The sequence below is a fragment of the Anser cygnoides genome, chromosome 3 (genome assembly GCF_040182565.1).
Source record: "Anser cygnoides isolate HZ-2024a breed goose chromosome 3, Taihu_goose_T2T_genome, whole genome shotgun sequence".
NCBI lineage: Eukaryota > Metazoa > Chordata > Aves > Anseriformes > Anatidae > Anser > Anser cygnoides.
In genome coordinates, this window is record NC_089875.1 from 4,138,150 (window position 1) to 4,159,355 (window position 21,206).

The 21,206-nt window shown below is 46.3% G+C and overlaps 1 protein-coding gene and 1 long non-coding RNA gene across 3 annotated transcripts in view; one reads left to right on the forward strand and one right to left on the reverse strand.

Annotated features, from left to right (window-relative positions):
- The window catches only part of ISM1 (isthmin 1), a 42,263-nt gene extending 39,445 nt beyond the window's left edge, over positions 1 to 2,818 (reverse strand). The window contains exons 1-2 of one of the 2 annotated variants that reach the window (XM_048060772.2): positions 2,562 to 2,722; positions 1,602 to 2,083 (exon numbers count right to left, since the gene is read on the reverse strand). In XM_048060772.2, coding sequence (XP_047916729.2) covers positions 1,602 to 2,083; positions 2,562 to 2,571 — 492 coding nt within the window. In that variant the 5' untranslated portion in view covers positions 2,572 to 2,722. Of the gene's footprint in view, positions 1 to 1,601 lie in introns of both variants that reach the window. The other variant, XM_048060771.2, reaches the window with a different exon arrangement.
- LOC136790320 (uncharacterized) lies at positions 1,926 to 15,838 on the forward strand. Its single transcript, XR_010829997.1, has 3 exons — positions 1,926 to 2,037; positions 10,362 to 10,445; positions 13,606 to 15,838. It is a non-coding gene; the product is annotated as an uncharacterized lncRNA (long non-coding RNA).
- The last annotated feature ends 5,368 nt before the right edge of the window (positions 15,839 to 21,206 follow it).

Below are 21,206 nucleotides of genomic sequence, written 5' to 3' on the forward strand. Positions count from 1 at the left end.
CCCAGCCAGGTCTCTATTGCGATGCCCTGAATGGAAGCATCTGCCTGTCAGGGTTCCATTTGCTGAAGCAGGTCACAATATTTTCTGGCTAGCGAAGGGAATCCATGAAAGTTATAAAACAAAAAAATGGATCGACTGCCATCTGTTTCACTGATTGCTCTAATCAATATACTTTCCTCCCCTAATGTCTTGTACAGACACGCTCTCTCAAATACGTAACTGCAGAATCAATTCAGCTGGGAAGTATATAAAAATTTTAATTTGACAACTATCAAAACACGACAAAAACCACGAACTGCTAAAGCTATCACGATGCTTAAAGGCACAGACTTTCATTAAGCTATCTGTAAAAAAAATAGAACCGGACAGAAAAACATTCTTGAAGTCACCAATCAACAGATTTTGATGAGACAGTGTGACAACACCCGAGGACAATTATCTGATCTTCCTCCCGCTTCACCTTAACTTTACAATAGCGCTCTAAAAAGGGCTCCTCAGGGAAACGGCATCACCCAGAGTTCCCACTTGCCCAGATGTTTCCCTCATTATGTTACAAGCCTGTCAAGAAAAGGCAAATTCAGGGTTATTCTAATGATAGCAAACACCTCATAAAAAACCTCTCCAAATTTACTTTTCCAAGGAACATCACTTTAAAAGGCATTTCAAGTGCCCATGAGGAAAGAAAGCATCATTTATAAAACATTATTACCAGAAATCTTGAAGATATTAACAACAAAAAAATAAAATGTCCTGGAGCGTCAGGCCAGCGATAAAGCTGCAGCCCCAAAGAGTGGCGGCACCTTGGGCCCTTTCCCGAGGCACGCGGGTGAGGACTCCCGGGCAGGATCCCCACCACAGCCAGCGGGGTTCTCCGTGCAAGGAGGGTCTGATCCCTGCTTGGGACTGGGCTGGGGAACCCCCAGACCCTAAATCCTGGCTGTGGTGAGGGGTTGCACCCTGGGGCCCACCAGCCACAAACGGTGCTCATTACTCTCTATTTCCTCACCTTTTATAAAAACTCTCTGCTGGTGCCGTGATTCTTTTAGGAGTGATAAAAGGGGTTATGCACATTTGGGCTGGTTATGATTATATGTTTTCTGTCAGTGCCTTGCGTGATTTGGTGCTTGTTTCTTTCCTAACACCTGGACGCAGAGAAATGGGAAGAACTTGACCTCGGCACATGCAGCTGACCAGCTATTTACAAGCTGTGCCTTGGGATTTGGATGGTTCTGCACCTCTTAGCCCTTTATCGCTGTCTCTGGCCATTTCAAACGGCAACAAAATGTGATCCTGAGTAAAAAAAAAAAAAAAATACACTCTCCAAACCATGGAAACAGAACCCAAAACAGTCCTTTACCTCTGCCTGGCAATTCCCCGTCGGTGTCTGGGGGTGGGCAGGCTGGAGCAGCCCGGTCCCAAGCACCCACTCACTTTTGGGGCCGGGTGCCCCCCCGGGTGCCTGCCCCGCTCCCTGCCCCATCCCCGGGCTCCCAGCCGAGCCGTGCCGTGCGGCCCCCGGGGCTCCCCTCAGCCCCTAGGGGGAGACACCGCGCCGGGGGGGGCGGTCCGGGGAGGGGATTTCGAGGGATTCGGGCACTCACCTGCCGCTGGCTGTGGTTGCCGGGGCCGTGGGGCTCGCCGCCGCCGCGCAGCACGGTGATGTGCAAGGTGAGCAGGAGCAGCCCCAGCAGCAGCAGCAGCTCGGCCGCCAGCCGCACCATCCTCTTGAGCCGGGCGGCTTTAGGGCCCCGCAGCGGCGGCGGCGGCGGCCGAGGAGGAGGAGGCGGAGGAGGAGGAGGAGCCGCCGCCGCCGTCGCCACCGTCCCCGGCGCCGGGGCCACCGCCGGAGCCCCGGGAGCCGCAGGACGGGCGGCGGGGGCCGCGCCGCCGTCGGGGCAGCGGCGGCAGCAGCAGCAGCAGCAGCAGCAGCAGCGGGGGGGGCCGCAGCCCCACGGCGGAGCCACGTCGGGGCGGGACGCGGCGACGGAGGCGACGGCGGCGACAGTCCCGGCGCTGGCCGGCGGCGGGGGCCGGCAGGTAGCCCCCGAGGGGCCGCGGCCCGGCGGCGTCTCTGCGGGCGGCCCTGCAAGCCAGAGGCACCGTGGGCCGTCGGAGGGAAGGAGGAGGGAGGGAAGGAGGAGGGGGGGCCGGGGCCGGCTCTCACATAGCGGGGAGGAGGGAGCCGGCGGCTGTCGCCTGCCCCCTCGCCGGGGGATGGGGGTGGCCCCCGGAGCCGCTTCCCCCCGCTGCGGTGGCCTCGCCCCCCCCCGGCGCTGCCCCTTCCCCGCGGGACCCCCGGCGAGGCGCCTGCCCCCGCCCGCCCCGGCCAGCCCCGTCCCGACCCGTCCCGGGGCAGCTGCGAGCTGCCCCCGAGGGCTGCGGGATGAGGGGCAGCCCCGCTGCCTCCCCGCCGCCCCCCTTCCTCCTCCTCCTCCTCCTCCTCCTCCTCCTCCTGCTCTCCTCTCTCGGAGCGCTGCCCCCGGCTCGGCGGCGGGGTCTGGGGGCGGCGGGCGAGGGGCTGCGAGAGCTTCAGCTGCCTGCCCTCCCTGGGAGCTGGATACCTGGCTCCATCTCTCCTCTCTTTCCTCCAGCGGCCCTAGTGCTGGCAGGGGCAGCTCCGCACTCTCTCCTGCCACCGTGCGTGCGCGCGTGTGTGCGAGCGGCTGGCTCTGCTCCTGCTCCCGCTCCCGCTGCTGCTTCCAGAGCAACTTTCTCGCCCCCTCGCTCTGTGTCGGGAGAGGTGTGTGTCGGATGCTTTTATACTGCCCTGCCTCCCTCCCCTGCTGTCCTCCCCCCTTCTTGCTCCCCCCCTTTCCCTTCTCCCTCTCCGCAGCTCCTGCTGCAGCCTGCCGTCGCCCCCCCGCCCCGCTCCCCTCCCGCCGTGCCCCTCTGCCAGCCCCGCTCTGCCAGGGCACCCGGCGGCACCCGGCGGCACCCGGCGGCACCCTGCACCTTGCGGGAGCGCTGCCACCGCTGCCCGGTGGGCACGAGGCTGTGCTCGAACGTCCCGTCCCCTTCCGCTGGTCCCGTGTCCCCAGCAGGGCTCGGGCTCGGGCATTTCACACTCCTCGCTTTCCCCTTCGCTGACTGCGTAAGTGCGGTGGGGAAAAAAAGCAACCAGAACAGTCTCTATCAGGTGGGAAGAACCCAAGTTGCAAAGTAACTTAAGTTTGGAAATATGTGAAAGTGAGGGTTAGGTTGTCACCTGCTGCAAGTCAGGATCCTGGCACCCGAGCTGATGGAGCCGAGCCCCTTCCGAATGCTGACGGTCCAGCTCGCTGTAACAGGAACAAACGCAGCTCAAATATACTTGAAGCGTAAATAAAGTCACCTAACAAAAAAAAAAAAAAAGGGAGTTTTGGCATCTTTGAGGTTGCTCTTCCACAATTCAGGTCGTTCTATGTGAAAATGAGGACACAAGTGATCATGGCCTGGGCAGGTGTGTGGCGGAGGGGTGTGTGTGACAGCTGGCACCTCAACTGGTATCGAAATGGCCAAATGGGGAAGAAGCGTTCCCACCCCAAAACATTTTCAGCCTAAGAGCGATGCCCTCAGTAGTGTTCCCGCAACGTAAGGGTAGGATGTGCAGAGAGCAGTAGCAGCAGGGACCAAGGCACGACAGGAGAGCCTCTGCATGTGGCACGCCAGGAATCTGGCAGGTTTGGGGCGCGAGCGGTCAGAGCTTGCGGGAGGTTTCTTACGGGTCTTGGTGCCACTGAAGGCTGCGGTCATGATTGAGTCAGAACTATGTCTCGTACCCTTCCAGGATAGGTTTCCCTTCCAATGATAACCACCGTAAAGTATTAGCCATCAGACAGGAATATGGTTAAAATAATTGCACTGAATTATCGTTAAAGATGCGACCAAAAGCCACAAAACCCAACCCTTCAGATTTAAGGATTTTTAATCCACAAACTTGGTCTGTATTAGTACTATAGCAGGAATTATGTGCACAAACAACTGCACAGGGTAGGGACTCGCATGTGCATTGCAGTGAGGAATAGCCCTCTGCAATCTCTCGTTGAGAAACACCCGATATCGCACCAGTGCTCGCGGATACGCCGGGAAATCATATGGAGCTATTCCATATTACATAAAGCCATAAAAGCCTGTGGGACTGTCACGTGGTTTTAGAATTTTTTTTTTTTTTTTTTAACCCAAACATTCCTTGGGCTAATCAAAACACTGAGAAGATAAAAACACTTATGTGCTTCAGATGTCATCACTTGGCCTGGGCTCTCCTCCTGCTGCCATCGCTGCGATCCTGGCAGCCGGCGGCTGCATCCCCGGGCAGGCAATGCCAGCGGCAGCGAGCATGAAGCAGGGGGTGGCTAAGAAGGCAGGCTAGTGAAATCGGGTAGAAAAAAGGCAGAACAATGGCCCTCCAGGTGTACAAAGGTCTGTCCCTAACCCTGTGGCTGTCAGTGGATCTCAGCTGGTGAAGCAAAGTGGAAACTTGGCATGGGAGTTCCGTATCTCAGGGCTCACCAGTGCAAATCGATGGCCAGAGACAGGAGGCTGTAATGTGAAACAGTCCAAGTGACAGCCTGGTGAAAAACACACATGGGTCTGCTGCTGAGCTCTGGGTAATGTAAGTTCTCCCTCGCCTTATGAAAGACTGAACCAAAAGACATCTTTAATCCAGATGAGATGGGCCCGAACTGGTGCGCATTTCCTCATGGGACATTAAGTTTTATGCATTAAGCTCTTGTGGAAAGACAGTTAGGGACAGAGCAGAGCTACTATTAGCAGCAAGCGGATGGCAGCGAGAAACCAAAGCCTCTTCCCATTGAAAAGTTGGCACAAAAGCGGCGCTGGTGTATGGTGACACTGCCTGCATGGCTGTGCTGGGGGGACTGGGCAGCCAGAGCGGGGAGCGTGTGCGTGGGCACTGTAGATGCTGATTTCAATTCACAAACACTGTTATATCAGCAGATGACTTCTTCAATGAATCCAGATGACGGAATCACAACCTGTAGGGGAGATGTACTCAAAAGCAAAGGGAAAAACTTCTCCAGGCTGGGCGAGTAACTTGCTAGGCAGCCACCATCTGATCCCTGGAAAATGAAGGCAGGCTTTGCCCTGGGGAGGAGACCCATTGGCAGGCTGCAGGGGATGCTGCTCCCAGGATGTGGTTATGGGCACCCATCAGGGAGGTACATCAGCAGGTGGGTGTTCCTTCGACAGCCTCGCCCCTCCACCTCCAGCTTCTCCCTTCCATTTCTCTTCCTGCTGACAATAAAGTTAGAGGTGGACAGTGCTCAGCGGGGTGCAGCACTCCCAGCCTCTTGTGTATGCAAAAGGAAACACACTGAGCCCACGCTCACCAAAAGAGGGTTAAATTCATGTTTTATGAAGCATTTCCTATAGGACAAGTGCACTACGTGGACTGTTAGTGCAGCTTGGCTGGGGTGTGAGGAGTCAGCAAGCCGCAGTAGCTCAGTGTCTGATCTCCTGCCTCTCCCAAGCCCCGCAGATCCTGCATTCCTCATTGTGCAGCTTCAAAAGGGAGACACGGCTGTACCTGTCATGGCCTTGACCACATGTTGAGGACTCTCTCCTGGGGAGGTGCTTCCGGGGTCCATCAGGACTCTGGTCATGGTCCCATCAACAAAAACTGCACAACAGTTGTTCATGGTCACCGTGACACCTTCAGTGCCCAAGGGCAAGAAGCTGGGGTTGGATTTGCCACGTCCTAGCTGGCATGTCCTGCTTGCTGGTGTTCCTGGCACCTGCACTTTCCAGGGCAAACCCCACCACATCACCATGAAGGCACTCACCATTTGGTGTCACAAGTGCCACGCCTGAAAAACGAAGCATTGCCTAGCTGACAAATGACACTGCAGTCTGGGTGGTCCTGTTGGCTGAAATAATTAGTATGTTAGCTGTACCTGCTCAAGTGTGAAAAATCCTTGTTTTGGATGAGTGCCACGAGGTGACGTCCTTCAAGGCTAGTGTGAGAGTGGCTGGAGAGAGAGAGAGGGAAAAATACAGTATGATATAACACAACGTATGGCGCTGTCTATGCTTTATCTCAGAAGTATGGAGGAGGCAGAGGTGGGAGCAGCGCCAGATTAAGCAGTGTGAAGTGCCTTTTTTATCAGAGCACCACGGCTCAGTGGGGCCCTGCACCCCACTCGTCCTGGTGGTTAAAGGATGCTGGTGCTTACCTGTTTGTCCACTTTGCCCCTTTATTGCCAACCCTGGTATTCCTTCGGGACTGTGGAGGTGTCCTGTCTGTAAGACTGACAGCTTTTCAGACGAGACGTGGCTAGTAGAGCCTTCCTCAGCTCACTCCTCCCTGCGCCCACTCCCAGGATGCTGTCGTTTTATCTTTAAGCCCGGGGGTTGCTTTAAAATTATCTGGGATGAAAACCTGGCTCCACTGAAGTCGTTGGCAAAGCTCCCATTGACTTCAGAGGAGCCAGGATTTCACCCTAAGATGCTTTGTAGATTATTGGTGAATGGAAAGCATACGTCTGGCTTCTCGAGGGTTATTATTGTTGGTGGTGACCTCTGCTCTGACGAGCATTGAGCAAGGCCGGCTGAGACAGATGGCTAAAGCTTTGCCTGCCTCTTCCCCTGCTTCCTTACAGGGACTTTGCTTTACAGCTCATCATCTTGGATGCTCCTTATCAAGGAATACCTTCCTGTCGCCTGCCGGTGGAATTTAATGCCTGTTTGCCCACATTCCCCTTCCCCCAACGCCAGCAGATCAGCAGATAGGAGACAGAATGGCTGATTAGCTTCTAGCTCCAACCTCTTAGCTGTAAGCTGCAAATGCACACATAAGGGTCTTCTTGAAAAAAAAAAAAAAGAAAAAAGAAAAAAGAAAAAAGAATAACCTTCCCCTGCAGGCAACGTAGGTCTTTCTGTGACGCATGGTTCCTTTATCTCGATAAATTACTACTTGAATAGTAACCACTGTCTTTTAAAAATAACTGATTAGCTTAGGGGTCTCCATTTTCCTGCCTCTGCTAGACCAGCGCTTTCCTTCCCGTCTACATATTTTGCCACCAGCTGGGTCTAACGGCTGGGTCAAGATTTCTGAATTTTGCAGTGCCTCGTGTGACAGGCTGGAAATTCAGCGGCCACTTTATTAAAACTTGAAGCAAAAGCAGAAACGTATAATGAGAAGTCTCAATCATGGAATATGGAAATGGAGAAAACAGTCTGGCCCAGTTTCCCACCTGTTATTTATTTTTTTAGTACCAAATTTTGTTTATTTTCCACTCGCCCACATTTTCACTTTTCAACATGCTGCACGTTTTTGTACTGATGATGTGCAACTGCACTGCAGCATTTGCCAAGATGCGGCAGTACGGGGCTGTGGGAATCGGCATACTGGGCAACATTTTTCAAAAGTGCCCAAAGAGCCTCAGTTCTGCTGACATTCAGAAGCGCTTGCCACAAGGCATTTTTGCCTCTTTAGAGAAACACAGCGAAACCAGCAAACTCCTTTCCCGCAAGCGCAGTTTTATTGCTGCAGAAGGACATGGGTTTTTAGCTGAGGCGGGCGCTGCGAGGCTCAGCCACCTGATTGAGTTACCTTGGTTGAGACGCAGCCCCTAAGCCGAGGCGAATGCCTTCCCGGCGGTTTTGCTGGCTGCAGTGCCAGGCATGTGGCAGAGCCGGCCCTGCGGCCTGGAGCGGGGAGGCAGTCTCACAGTTTGGCAGCAGAGAGGCATTAAATTGGCTCACCCATTAAGTTGGCTCATCCGTTAAGTTGGCTCGGCCAAATTCATCATTAAGTTTAAATTATTACATTTAATAATGAATAAGGTGACAGCTCACCCTGCGCATACCTACGCAGGCCGTCTGCGGGTGCATGGCAGCGGGTGCTGCAGAGAAGGAGCTTTACACGAGCACATCTGGTGGGGCTGAGAGCACAGCCAGGAGGTTCGGTTCTGCTGGCCCAGCTGATGGAAACGGGTTGTACGACCGAGGCTTGAGCAGGGCAGAAACTTCTGACATGTCTTGTCCTGTGTTCAGTGGTGTAGCAGATCAGCAGCATCTCTGATAATAATAAAAAAAAAAAAAAAAAAGGAGAGAGATAAGTAGAGCAATTCACACCTTCCACACCTATGGTTTCCAACCCCTTTATTTCCCCAGCAAAACCATCACACTGCTGGATTGCTACTGGCCTTTTTTTCAGGGCTACGTTTGTGACACTGGAAGTGGGGAACTTAATTAAAAACTAAAACAAATCAGAAAGCCAGCTGAGCGGCTAACGCACAGCCCTGCAATAGGGAAGAGAAAGGAAGATTTCACAGCAGATGCACTGATGGTGGGTGAGATGAAGGGCTGTCTCCCCCCAAAACAAACAAACAAAAGAACAGTTTAGCTACCTCCATTGCAGGGAACCTTTCATTCCTACAGAGAACATATATAGAATATAGCTCATGTGTTGGTGGCTTCAGGTGGTGTCACCTGGCTTCGCACAGCTGATCTCACACGAGAGGCAGGGCGCTGTGCTGGAGCCCCTTGCTGGGCTGGCAGGGCTGAAGATTTTCCCACTCTGGTTATGCCTCCCAGTTAGGGGCTCTTCAGGCGTTATATTTTATTTTCCTTACTACATCAGTTCCTCTCCTTGATGGCTGATGCTCTGGATTTCCTAATATCTTTGTGCAGTGCTTTGGCAAGTCAGAAGTATACCACATCAGTAAAATGACCATTTATGAATCCTGCACTCTAACGCCTGTAACATTTGAGTGCTGAATTTACACTGACATGTCTCGGCTCAGTTTCGAGCCAGTGCTTTAGGAGCTAAACAGCATCAGTGATAAATATCCTCTTCTTTTCCATAATGGAATCTCCAGCGAATACTTCAGAAGAAGTACGTCACGTTGTGTACTGAACCAAGTGGAAAAATGCCACAGTCCTGTCATTACAGAGAGACTTTGTTTAACAAAAGTGTCAGAAACATGGAGCAAGAGGACAGATTTTCCCCTGCTATTTACCTCTTTCTCTGAGGCTCTGATGCTGAGCCCATTGGTACCCCAAGTCCAAGCCCAATGACAAATGGTATAATCCCTGCAGAGATGTCTGAATGATCTGCTACATTAGCAACAGTCTTTCAAAACATGTATGTTCACTGAGACGCATACACACAAAAAAAAAAGCTCTTATGGAAGTAAACCTCTCTTCTGTAGGGACTGTGGCAATGTGCTCAGTGAAGGCATATCTGTTACACAGCCATTTGGCATGCTGCAAGGAAACAGCAGGAAGAGGCTCATAGTTATTACTGCAGGTGAAGAAATCATTTAAACCAGTACATGTGCCCCTTCTCTCTCTCTCTCTCTCTCTATTTTATTTTTTTAAGTTGCTGAGGCCTTAAATTCATTTGTACTGGACTAAAGATGGGCAGTTGGCTTAGATATTCCTAACACCGGAGCTAAAGTGCAGGCTGGGTTTTGTGTCCTCTGTTAGCACAGCTTTTAACAGAGCAGAGCCCAGGTTTGCGATAGCCTAGAACCAACAGTTAAATTCATAACAGCAAACAGTGGTAGAGTCCCTGTGAAATATCCCAGGCAATAGAGAATGGGATTAATTTGAAATGTCCCTTTAACGGATGATGATATGTTAAATAAAGCAATGGAGAGGAAAAAATAAAAATAAAAATAAAAATAAAAATAAAAATAAAAATAAAAATAAAAATAAAAATAAAAATAAAAATAAAAATAAAAATAAAAATAAAAATAAAAATAAAAATAAAAATAAAAATAAAAATAAAAATAAAAATAAAAGAGAGAATCTGGGGCCTTTCAGCTCAAGTATTTAAGAAAAACATCCTCTGCTACCCAACTTCAAACACACTGTTTGGGAAACAAATGTGTACATCGCTGGTGTTCCCAAACACAGTTTGGACAGCAACAGCTTCACCTGCTGTCCACGATGGGACGTGAAAGTCTCAGTGGTCTGGATGAGGTGACCAGAGCACAAAGTGCCAGAGCATCTGCAGCCTCTGCACACCTGACGCCTGGTGCATGCAGGTGATGAGCGGGAGGAAAGCAGGGGCACCCACCAGTGCCCAGGGAATTCACATGGATGTGTTTCCTGGTCCTGCTGGAGGCAGACATTCTGGATAAATTGCTCCCAACTGGAGCCACAGGGCTGGGAGGGAGCAAGGGAGAGTGGGTTGAATGGATGACACACTGCAGATCAAAGCATGTGTTTGTTCAGGGCAGCTGACCTGTCTGTAGATGTTCACTCCTCACCTACCCTGAAGATAGCAGCAAAACGGCACAGAACAAGCAATACCTGGAGCTCCACCTTGCTGTCTGAGACAGCTATTTGCTGCTAATCAACTACTTTTATTTTTTCTTTCTTTCTTTCTTCTGTATTTACTGATAACATCCCAGCACAGTGAAAATCAGCTTCAGGAGGTGGTGTAACTACGCAAATCCTCAAGGGAGGAAGGCTTCAGGAGGACTGGTGGAAAAATGGTAAGCATCCCTGCATAACAACACAGCCCCCTCTGATCAAGCACAGTCTTTATCCTGCTGCGCTGACTGTAACTGCTGTCCCTTATATGCCGTAATATCACTTCATAGTTTATATGTTTCTAGTGCATTTTTTATGCATAATGTCATTTTCCTAAAATGTGGGACGTATGGGCTTACTGTTGCTATTGAAGATGCTGGTGGTGGTTGTTTTCTGGATAGTCCCCTGGTCTGAGCAAATGGCATGGCAATCGGGCCAGCCCCTGCCAGTTTTCCTTCCAGAGTTGCCTCTTCACCAGGTTAAGAAACACTCAAGCTGTTCCTAGTGCTAAACCCACCGAGCAGGTGGTTGATAAGATTATTGGCTCAAGAAACTAGAAAGTTTGTGACTGGTCCCACTATAAAAGGAAATTCTTTCCAATGATTTACAAATAAATGAAACTTAGTGCAGGCAGGATCAGACCTTGTGCACCAAGGATTTTTTTTACTGTATATGGAGACACTAAAGAGATCTTTTTTAAACAAGAAACAACCTGAAACAGAATGAAAAATTGAAAGAGAGAGAGGGAAAAAAAGGAAAAAAAAAAAAAAACAAATTAACCCTTTTTGACTTCTGGCGTTTAACCTCAAACAGTTTTTTTAAGCAGATCCCTAGGGGGGTTCGTCTGTAAAACGCTACAATTTACAAGTGGGTTTAAGTACAACATGTTGCTTTTCAACCGCAGGCAGACAGGAAAAGATCCAATTGACACCTGCTTCAGACAACAAATGGGGCACAAAAGATAAAACTCATTTCAAAGGGTCTATTTGTTTGTCTCTTGTCATGGATTAAACCCGGGGGCCACTATTTCAGGATGGATTCTGCTCCCATTCCAGTCAATGGAAAAAAAGCCTATTTGTGTGAATAACGCAGAACCAGCCCTTGGCAAGGAAAAGAGCTGGTTGTTGCTGAAGTTTTACTGACGATTCTGTAGTAAGCGAGGATATGGTGCTTCTGAAATGCTCGATTTGCAAGCCAGATGTTTGAAATATGAATATTCACACTTGCAGAACTTTAAACAGAATGATGAAAGTTTACTGAAAAACAAGTGGGAATACAAGAATTTTTTTAAGAATGCAAAGTACCACAGTGCTTTTTAAAAATAGGTTTTCATTTATTTGATTCGAGTCTAACTCAATTTAGAAAATTCTTCCTGTCTAAAGCAATTTTTGTGTGTGTGTGGAAGAACAGAGAAAAATCGCTGAAATTATGCTTTTTAGAAATTCAAACCAAATGAAAAAAAAAATGGATTACCTTGTTGCCAGTAGTTTCATTAATGGAAATAATGAGATGCTGAAGCAAATGCTCTAAATCATCAGAAGTTTCAACACCCCCCCCCACACGCACACAGCATGTCGCGGGGCTCACCCAGACACATGCGTGCCCAATAAACCCTTTGCACTTTCGGTTTTGGGTGCTCCCTGGGTGCAGACGAGGTCGTGAGCAGCTCAGCTACAACCCAGCTCTGCCTGTCCAAAGGAAAAAAAAATTAAAAAAAAATAAAGAGAGAGAGAGAGAAAAAGCCTGACATGAACATTTTGGCAGCTCTTCGCTTCAAAGAGAACAGAACTTCTGTCTACTGCTTGTTGTCCTTTGATTTTTCATGGATGTGGTGGTGGATGGGGTTTCCAAATCCCTGTCCCTGCCAAACAGCAAGCCAGGTTTTGTCCTCAGATACCTGCCTCTAATCCCTTGGATTTGTGCTGAGTTTGAGCCACGCATAAGCTTTTGCCTGTGTATTTAATCACTGGAGGCTGGGGGGGAGCGGAGCCTGGACTGTTATCAGCCATTCTGCTCTCATGATTAATCTCGTAATTACAAAATGAAGTCAAAGCAGCTCCAAAGAGGAAGACAAACCCCGGTAGCTGCAGGCTTCAGCTCCCGGCTCCTGCGCTCTGAGCGCTCGCAGCCGGCAGCGCTGGCTTGCCTGCATTGGAGAGGCCAAAAACCTGCGTGTGGGAGCCTCGTCTGCGCTGGCATCTGCTGCTGCAGGGTACCCTTAGCTTGGAGGCCACTGCTGTCAGCTGAGGCTGCAGAAACTGGGCCGGGCAGATGACCTGCAAGTGGCCCAGAGCCCCACTGTGTTGCAACAGAGCACTGATTCCAGCACATGCACGCAGAGAGGGCGATGGTGCACAGGGGAGTCCTAACTCTGAATTTTCTGCCTCTTGTAGCCCGCGCCGCAGCCCCTCCAACAATGGTAAAATTCCACTAGTAAGTAATTCTGTGCTAATGAGAGTTTTTAGCTTGCATTTACTGAAATGCTTTAAATTGGATTTCTGCCCCTTTAGCTCCCAACAGTTCCTTGAGTCTAAACAACACACGTTTTTGTATCAGATGAAACCCGTGTACTTAAATGCTGTGGTGCAACTGCCCCCTCTCTGCAGGTAGAGACGATGCACATGTAGAGGACATCCCAATTCACAGGAGTAAGCTATACTAGTATAAAGCACCTTTTGCTGATATCTCACCTTCATCAGGACTTTCACTAATTTAACAGCTTCGGTTAAAAAAAATACTAACTGAAATAGAAAAACTATGTGTAAAGCAGGTACAGGACATAAAAGTTCACTAGCACTCTTCAGCTGTTTCAGCAAAGCAGGAGATAAAGCCTACTCAGCCCTGCAGAAAGACTCCTACCAGTGATTACTTATGAACTCAACAGTCATAGCAGAGAGGACAAAAGTCTACCACTGCCTGAAAACAATTTAAACTGTAAAAATCCCAACCCGTAGAACAACACACGCACACAAAGTAGTCTTCAGTTGGAGCAAAGCTCTCTCGATTGCCACACCTGTTAACAACTGGGGAAGAAGCTGAGAAGTGATGTGTTAAATTTGGCAGATGAAACAAAACTGATAAAGCTAAATAAAGCTGAGGGAAAACAGGAACAAATTCCATTCCAAATAGACAACACGGCAATGAAGAAATTCACGTAGAAGAACCTAGCAGAAACAACATGGCAAAAATACTCCCACACACTGCTTTGTGCTAAGGGAACTCTACCAACCTGGGTGCCAATGTGAACAACAGGGAACTGTCTGGGGAGAAGCACTCAGAATAAAAAGCTGTGATGCTTGGGGAGAAAATAATGCTGAAAATATTCTTTTGCTGTCATTTCAGCCAGCGCGTTAAGCATTGACTTTGTCTCAAAACCAGAAACCGGCTACAGAAAAAATCCACATGACAACCAGGGTCGAGGGAACTTTGCCACTTGAGAAGGGACCCAGAAGGACGAGGAGGAGAGAACGGAGTAGACGTTCCAGTGGACAGCATAATGTCACATTAAAATAGCCACTGCTTTACACAAAGGGAAATGACCTCCTCTGTACTATTGGATGGAGACAAAGCAGCATCGTTAAATGACATGACATCTGAAAGCAAAAAGGAGTATGCTTTTTTCATAAATAATGCCTAACACTGTAGAAATGAGTAGAGGGGTTCAGACTGAAAAAAAGCTGAAACCAGAACAAAAAAATTCTCCGCAAATCTAAACATTTTTATGAGACCTAAATTTCTTCCATTGATAGCATAACATTAGCTAAATCAGTGGTTTTCCATCTTGCTTTTAATGTGGATTGCTGCATTTTTTCACTAGACATATAGATCCCTGGGCAGTTCCTGAGCCTACTGACAATACATTTGCTTTTCTTAGCTGCTTGTTGCTACCCCACAGATTCGTAAGCCTCAGGTTGAAGATCTCCGTTCTAAAGGATTTCGGTCCTTGGAGCTCAGGATGCAGTCATCTCAAAACCAATTAAAAAAATAAACTAGTGATGGGAATGGAAAGATTCTTCATTTGGCTTAATTATCTAGGGCAAGGAGAAAACATCCTTTCATCCAGGGCTTGCATAATTGTCCATTATGGGCTACAGTTTTGGCTTCTCTAAAATGAGTGTCAAAACTCATACTGAATTAAACGGAAGAGGGATTTGACCCATAAGGATTCAGACCTTTTGAAGCATCCGATCTGTCGATCATTGCCTAAAAGATCCTGGGAAAAACAGTTCACTGCTTTCAATGCCTGATAAGCCTCTCTACACTCCCTCCTCAAAAAAACACATACAACCAACATCTCAAAAATGAAAAACAAAAAACCAAACCAAAAACAAAACCCCATCAACCCAAACCAACAAACAATTAAAAAAAACAACCAAGAAACCTGGACTGACTGCCATCTCCACAGTGCACATGTGCTTTTATGAGAGAAAATAAGTTTGCCTATTGCACAAGTAATTTGGGGGTTCTTAGGTTCAGGAATGTATATACATATATATCTTATTAAATGGTAGTAGAGTATGGGAAATCCAGAAACAATCAGCACTCAAAAGACTGGTCAAGGCTATCATTACAAATACAGAAACCAGTCTAAGAAACCAGTTATAGTCTGTGTTAGGCTGGTGGAATGGATTTTAAATTAAGTTTTAGCTGGAATGTTTGTTTTTTTTTTTTGTAGTTATTTTTAGATTCAACCATGTGAGAAGCACATGGCTCCATAAATACATCTCCCTCAAGAATAAGTTAATGGGGTGGGGTGCGTGGGAGGAAACAACCTAAACAATTCATTTAAAGTTAATAACTGAGTTAAGAATTTTATAGCTTAATTTTTTAAACATTCGTCATTAAAGTGTGATTGACTTCTGTAATAACATACACACATATACCAGCAGCGCATGGGACAGTCGACTGATGGGAGGATTCACGCAGGCCCCTATTAGCCTATAGCGTCCCTGGCTTCTTCCCAGAGCTGAGAGAGAGGGAAATTATTCATGAGCATTTTGGTGCCACTGGGGTAGGCTCTGGCTCTGAAATACCCCATACAGGAACCTGTCTTTTCCTCTGCTCATTCAGAGAGGGCTTGGGGAGAGTTGGCCTGTGTAAAACCCTCCAACAATCATTTCAGAAAACTGTGCATAAGAAAAAGGTAAAGAAAAGAGCAGTCATGTGCTAATGTTTGTATGTTTCTACCCAATACAAGAGCGTATCTAGGTAGAGATGAAGATGATGAAAGGCTTGTGCAAGTGAACCATACCATGTCCTCAGAAAAGGGACCTCATTAGTTGGAATGGCAATGAGCTGTGTTTTTTGGTTCGCTGGAGTCTGGATTTCATCTCCCCGCCGTATATGTCCAAGTGCATATCTGACTGTGGACTTGTTTTTTTTTTTTCTTAAACTCTACAGAGAAGTTTATCTTCAGTTACTTCTACTGTGGACTACTTGCTTTGCCTCTTTTCAACCTACAGATCAAAGACTTTATATAAAAACAGTGCAATTATGACTAAAATAAACACTTTAAACACTGTTACTGTGATTTCATCCAGACTTTTTTTTTAGGTTTGTATTAACACTCAAGTGACTCAATCAGCATTGGTAGCAATAAAATACACATGATAATCCCCTGCTGATCCATCATTTGTACCAAGAAGACTTAAGCGATGCAGCTTGTATTTTATTTCCTTTTTCTAGCCTCTGTCGAAAGTACATGCCCTTGTGCAATGTACATGTGATACTTAGAAATCAAAAGAACAGCTAATTAATTACATCCCACCTCCTCATATGGAAAATGGATCTAAACTAGCATCTAAAACACAATGTGTTTGCTTTAAATAGCCAAACGCAGAGGGACCAGAGAGATCTGTGGGGAATTTTTGGCACCATATGAAGATTCTTTCAGCCCTCGAATCCCCCACCCTTGAATTCTGTGGTGGGTTAGTAGGGAAAGGATATAAAATTGTGGAATTTTTTTTAAAGGCTTTTCTCTTTGTTTTCTATTCTCCTTGGCTGCGCTGTTATATTTTAATACCGTATAATAGTAAGGAACAAGGAGGGTCATTCAAAAATATTTTTTAATCTTTATTAAAAACAGAACTGCCTTTTGCTGCCGCTGGACCGCATTTACCTACAAAGTCCTAAAATGGCTGAAAGGACTGCAACCATAGCTTCTACTTAGGGGTTTTGAGGGGTGCCAACCCAAGTCTGAATGACTGTAGGCAGTGGAGAATGCCAGTCTCTCACTAAGTTTTTACATGGTGCTGACCACTTCAGTGTCGAGGCATTTCCCCGGGGTCCAAAATTAGATACCAGCATTGCTCTTTTACTTTTGAACAAAAAAGATGCTTTGCTTTGGCCTGACTTTTTCCACTTAGCCCCCCTTTCATTAAGGCATATTTAACTTTAATTCACTATGATGGGACAGTAGCATGAATTTAAGGGCTTTGGTGAATGAGGAAGGGATTGCTCATGTATTCAGAGCTACAAAGTGCTGCAAGAATAAGAGATGGAGTGAATGCTTGGTCTCAGTTGTGATGTGACTTTGTTCTCTTGCTTCTAAGACATTTGGACTTTTTTATGGCCATATGCATATTGCACTTTCAGACTTAATTTTACTGTCTGCATGAGAAAGAAGGAGCTGTAAAGGCCCGAAGGAGGCTTCTGGAAGGAAAGAGAAGGTTATAGGGAATATGAGGGCTTAGAACACAAGGTTTAAGAATTCAAAAGTATTAAGGCTGGCCCAGCCTGCTCCAGTACAGGTGGTGGAATGCCTATATTAGCTTTTCCTTCCTCTGCCATGCTGTTCAGTCCCAGCATCTATGGCCATTAGCACAGACCAGCAATAAAGCCCCAGATCACTGGAATGAATGGGTTTCTTCCACGTGTGAGGATTTCTACTGCTTGCCCATTTTGTAAAGGATAACGTGGTTCCCCCACCCTCCACCCCCAGCTTCCATACCATGGGCAAGATCTCTAACTTCTATATAAAAGAAGTTAAGCTCACTAATAAAACTTATTGAGATTAAGCAGATAATCCAAATGTCTTGCTTACTCATAGAGTCCCAGCTACTGTGAGCTGAATTGCTGGCATGATCTTATATACAATGTAGAACAACTTGGGCTGCTAGGAACACTAGCAGCTACACAAAACAGTCTGGGACAATTAGTGGAAAAAAAAAAAAGAGTAATTAAAAAGAGTAAAAAGCCATGCTAAAAATCACATGAAACATTATCATTAGAGCATACATGATCATGCTCTTCATTGTAGTTACAATGAAACATTTTTTCACCTCAAAAAGAATGGGGAAAAGACTACTTGAATAAATACCACATATCCACCACCAAAATAAATGGATCGACAGCATCTTGTCCTGAATTATCTTGGGAAAAAATATCCACAAAAATTACAGAAACATCACAGATATGCAGAGCAAGTATCTTAGACCAGTTAAAGTATCTATTATTGCTTGTTTTTATCTGTCTCTAAAGGGAAGCTACGTTTGACCTCTAAGGAAGGTCAACAACTTAATTATTGTACTCAAGACAAAGCTACTCTGTGCACAGGAAATGAAAGCTAAAGAGAAGCACTTCGAAAAGAAAGGCGTTTTACTCTCTTAAATAAATGAGACCCGCAAAATTCAATATTGTTTTCATACTGATCAAGACTTCTGGCTGGATGCTAAGTGGTGTTCACTGGGTAAAGACAGGAAATCCAGGAGCCTTCCTGCCTCTGCAACACAAGTGCTAGAGCAGGGCAAAGCAGCTCGGAAGATAGTATAGGAAAACGGTCTGCATGGGTGCGGGCTGTCATGCCCATACTTCGTTAAATTGTCACATCTACTTGCTTGAGAAAACCAAGATGCTTTCTAGAGCTTAAGAATATATTTTTTCCAATATTTGTATCCAGTTTATGGGTTACAAGTTAGCACCTCCATAGAAATGACACAACAGTCTTCAGTGCAGACTGCAGCTTCTCCTATAGTTAACAGAAACCATTCACAAAGGGCACTGTAACATCCAGGCTGCTTTTGCTTAGCACTCTGCTTATGGACTGAAAACCAAAACCAACAGAACCCCGCATCATAGCTTGTCCTATTCCCACCCTGCAGCAGAGCCAAGAAGCTCTTCTCACCACCAGTATCAGCCCTCTCCACTCCAGCCTACTCAGATTTCGAAATATCTTCCTGGTGTTATATGGGGGAGGGTGGGAGGTCCAAGAGGGTAAGGAAATCCCTTCTGGATCCCTACCTGTGGTATATCCCCATCTGTGGGGCTGGCTGATGCTTACTTTTAGCAGCTTACCTGCTTGGTGATGACCCAACAGGATTATATTTTCCGAGAGTACCCTGGTGATTTACAGCTTATGTTGCACTTTCAAAAGTCAGGCAGAATTTAGGAGCCTGCATTAAAAAAAAAAAAAAAAAAAAGGCAAAGGGAAAATCATTAAGAGGACCTGTGGAAAAATCAGCAGGGGTCATGCAATGAGAGGCTTAATCCCGTCTCACAAGGGAAATGACTTTAGGTTGCACAGATAACCTTAACTCTGACATTTCTTACCATCTGAATACCTGACAAATTCTTTGGTATATAAAAGGAAGAACAACATGAGCTGCTCAGTCCTGAAGGGTTTACGAGCTTCAAGAGAACAATGATCTTTCCAATCCAAGACCACCATTTATCCAACAGATCTTTAGTGATATTTTGAACATTTTGTCTGCTACACAGCCTTGTTTCTTCGTTTACAATTGGCAGAACAGCCCTGAAACTAGACCCCTCATCAGGTAATTGATGTGATAAGTGGCAATGTTCACAATCGCAGGATCTTTGCTGCAGATAAGGCATTTCAGATCAAAAAGCACCAACTAAGTTTCCAATTCAAAATTGGATACTTCCTGCCTGTTCCCAGCTATTGGGAAAATGCAAAAATTGTCCCAAGGAGCCAAACTTTCACTGAAGTCTGCACAGTGGCTGAGAACTGAACGGTCTGGCTAACAAGAACGACCGATTATATAAATTTAACACAAACAGATTTTAGAATGGCTGGGGCAGGATTTATGTATGTCTGCATGTATGCACGGACAAAGCCCACAGCCTGTATCTGGGCCAAGGCTTTCACAGTCACTGCTTCCAGGATGTAAACTGTCATTTGTAGCCTTTGTTCTCAAATATATGACCTTGCATTTTGCTGTTTTAAAACACATGTTCAGAGGAGACTAGTTTACCAAGTGATGCAGTTTGCCTTGCAGACTTGACCCATCTTGTTTATTTACCACTATGATGTATCTGCAACTTTTCCAGCAGCTAATTTAGTTATTTATTTTTCTTTCAAATCCTTGATATCGATAATGAATAGCCCAGGGACATGAAAGAATCATTGCAGAGCCTTGATAAAAATACCCTCCTGACACCTTTCCATTCTGATCCATCAGTTTAGTTATTTAATAAGTGCTACATCATAGGTAGCAATGTTTTAGAACTGTTTTGTACAAATACAAACTGCAAATATCAAAACTATACTGACTGGTGTCATTTATGTCACCATCTCTTTAACTAGATTGTGACTATTTTGCTCATCTGATTTTCTTGCAGTTGTTTTGGAACTGATGTCAGGTTAACTAGCCTATATTTACGTGAGGAGTCTGGGAAAAAGGGGTCAGCTCCATCATCCTTTTAAAATAATGAAACATTTGTTCACTTCAAGGTTTCTGGAATTTCCCTAGTACCTTACGAAGCAAGAGTCTCAAAAAGAGATGTTGATATAAAGTACAGACTGCTATAAGCAAGAGAAAAAATCTTGGCCTTGAGGCTTGGAAACAATTTTGTAACTCTTGGTTTCAACCAGATCAGCATGGAAATGGATAGCATTTGTTCCTGTGGATTAGCAATCAGTCCTGGTTTTGATTCTGATGTATTCGGCTTCCTTAGAACTACATTAAATTTCTGCAATTTACATCCATCTAAAATCTCCAATGTCAAATTACTGAGTTGCACTGACTCCAGCAGCAGCATGATGTGGCATTACCAAGCACTACCTGGTTTCCACCTGTTACAGTAAATTTCCTGTGTTCGCACTAAAGCTGGCCCCAGCTTGCAAATATCAGCACAACGTGCCTGAATTGCAGGTTTTTATTAGATCTCCTGAAGTAGGCAGTTTCTCCTGGTTTCGAGTTTCATTAGGAAAGCTTTGCTTCAACCATTTTTAAGGGTAATGGGGCATCACCACACCTGTTAAAAATGGAGACAAACTGCTCATCCTTCAGCAGAACATCACTACATGGAGACATCACTGGGAGACTGTCTTCGAAAGCAGATTTTTTTTATTTTTTTCCTCCCTCAATCTAATTTTGAAAGCTCAGAGAGAGAGTCTTAGCCTTTTTCCTACCATTAAAGGAATTATCTCCTCCACGCTTCTGTATTTTCAGGCTGTGAATACGTGGAGCCATTTTTATGGGACAGCAGAGTTGCACTGAAGTCACAGAGTGCTCTCAGAAGGCCTGACAGGTAAACAGATGGCAAAGAAAGGGAGTTGCTAGATACCTTATCAGTAGATACAGCTCTGAGGAAAAGCATGAAGTGTGCCCTGAAGTACCCGCACCTATGTCTAGTTGACATTTCTCCCACAAACACTGAAGGGGAACTTATTCCACTGAAACGTCTGCCTGTCTTTTAACACTAAAGCCATCTGAAATCAGATCCTTAACTCTAGAGGAAAAAGGATACTTAAACGCTGATATTATATTAGGAGAAAGCCAGCAGGAGAGAGCTCTTTAGTTAATCACCTGTCTTTAAGAGACTCCCAGAGATTTCCAGAAAACATACAGTAAATTCAACTGCTTTCCCTCATGCTTGTGAACAAAGACGTAGTTAGAGATCCATCTTTTTTCTTCCTTCCTTCCTTCCTTCCTTTCTTTCTTTCTGTTATTAGCGTACATCATATCTGTTTGCTTAGGACA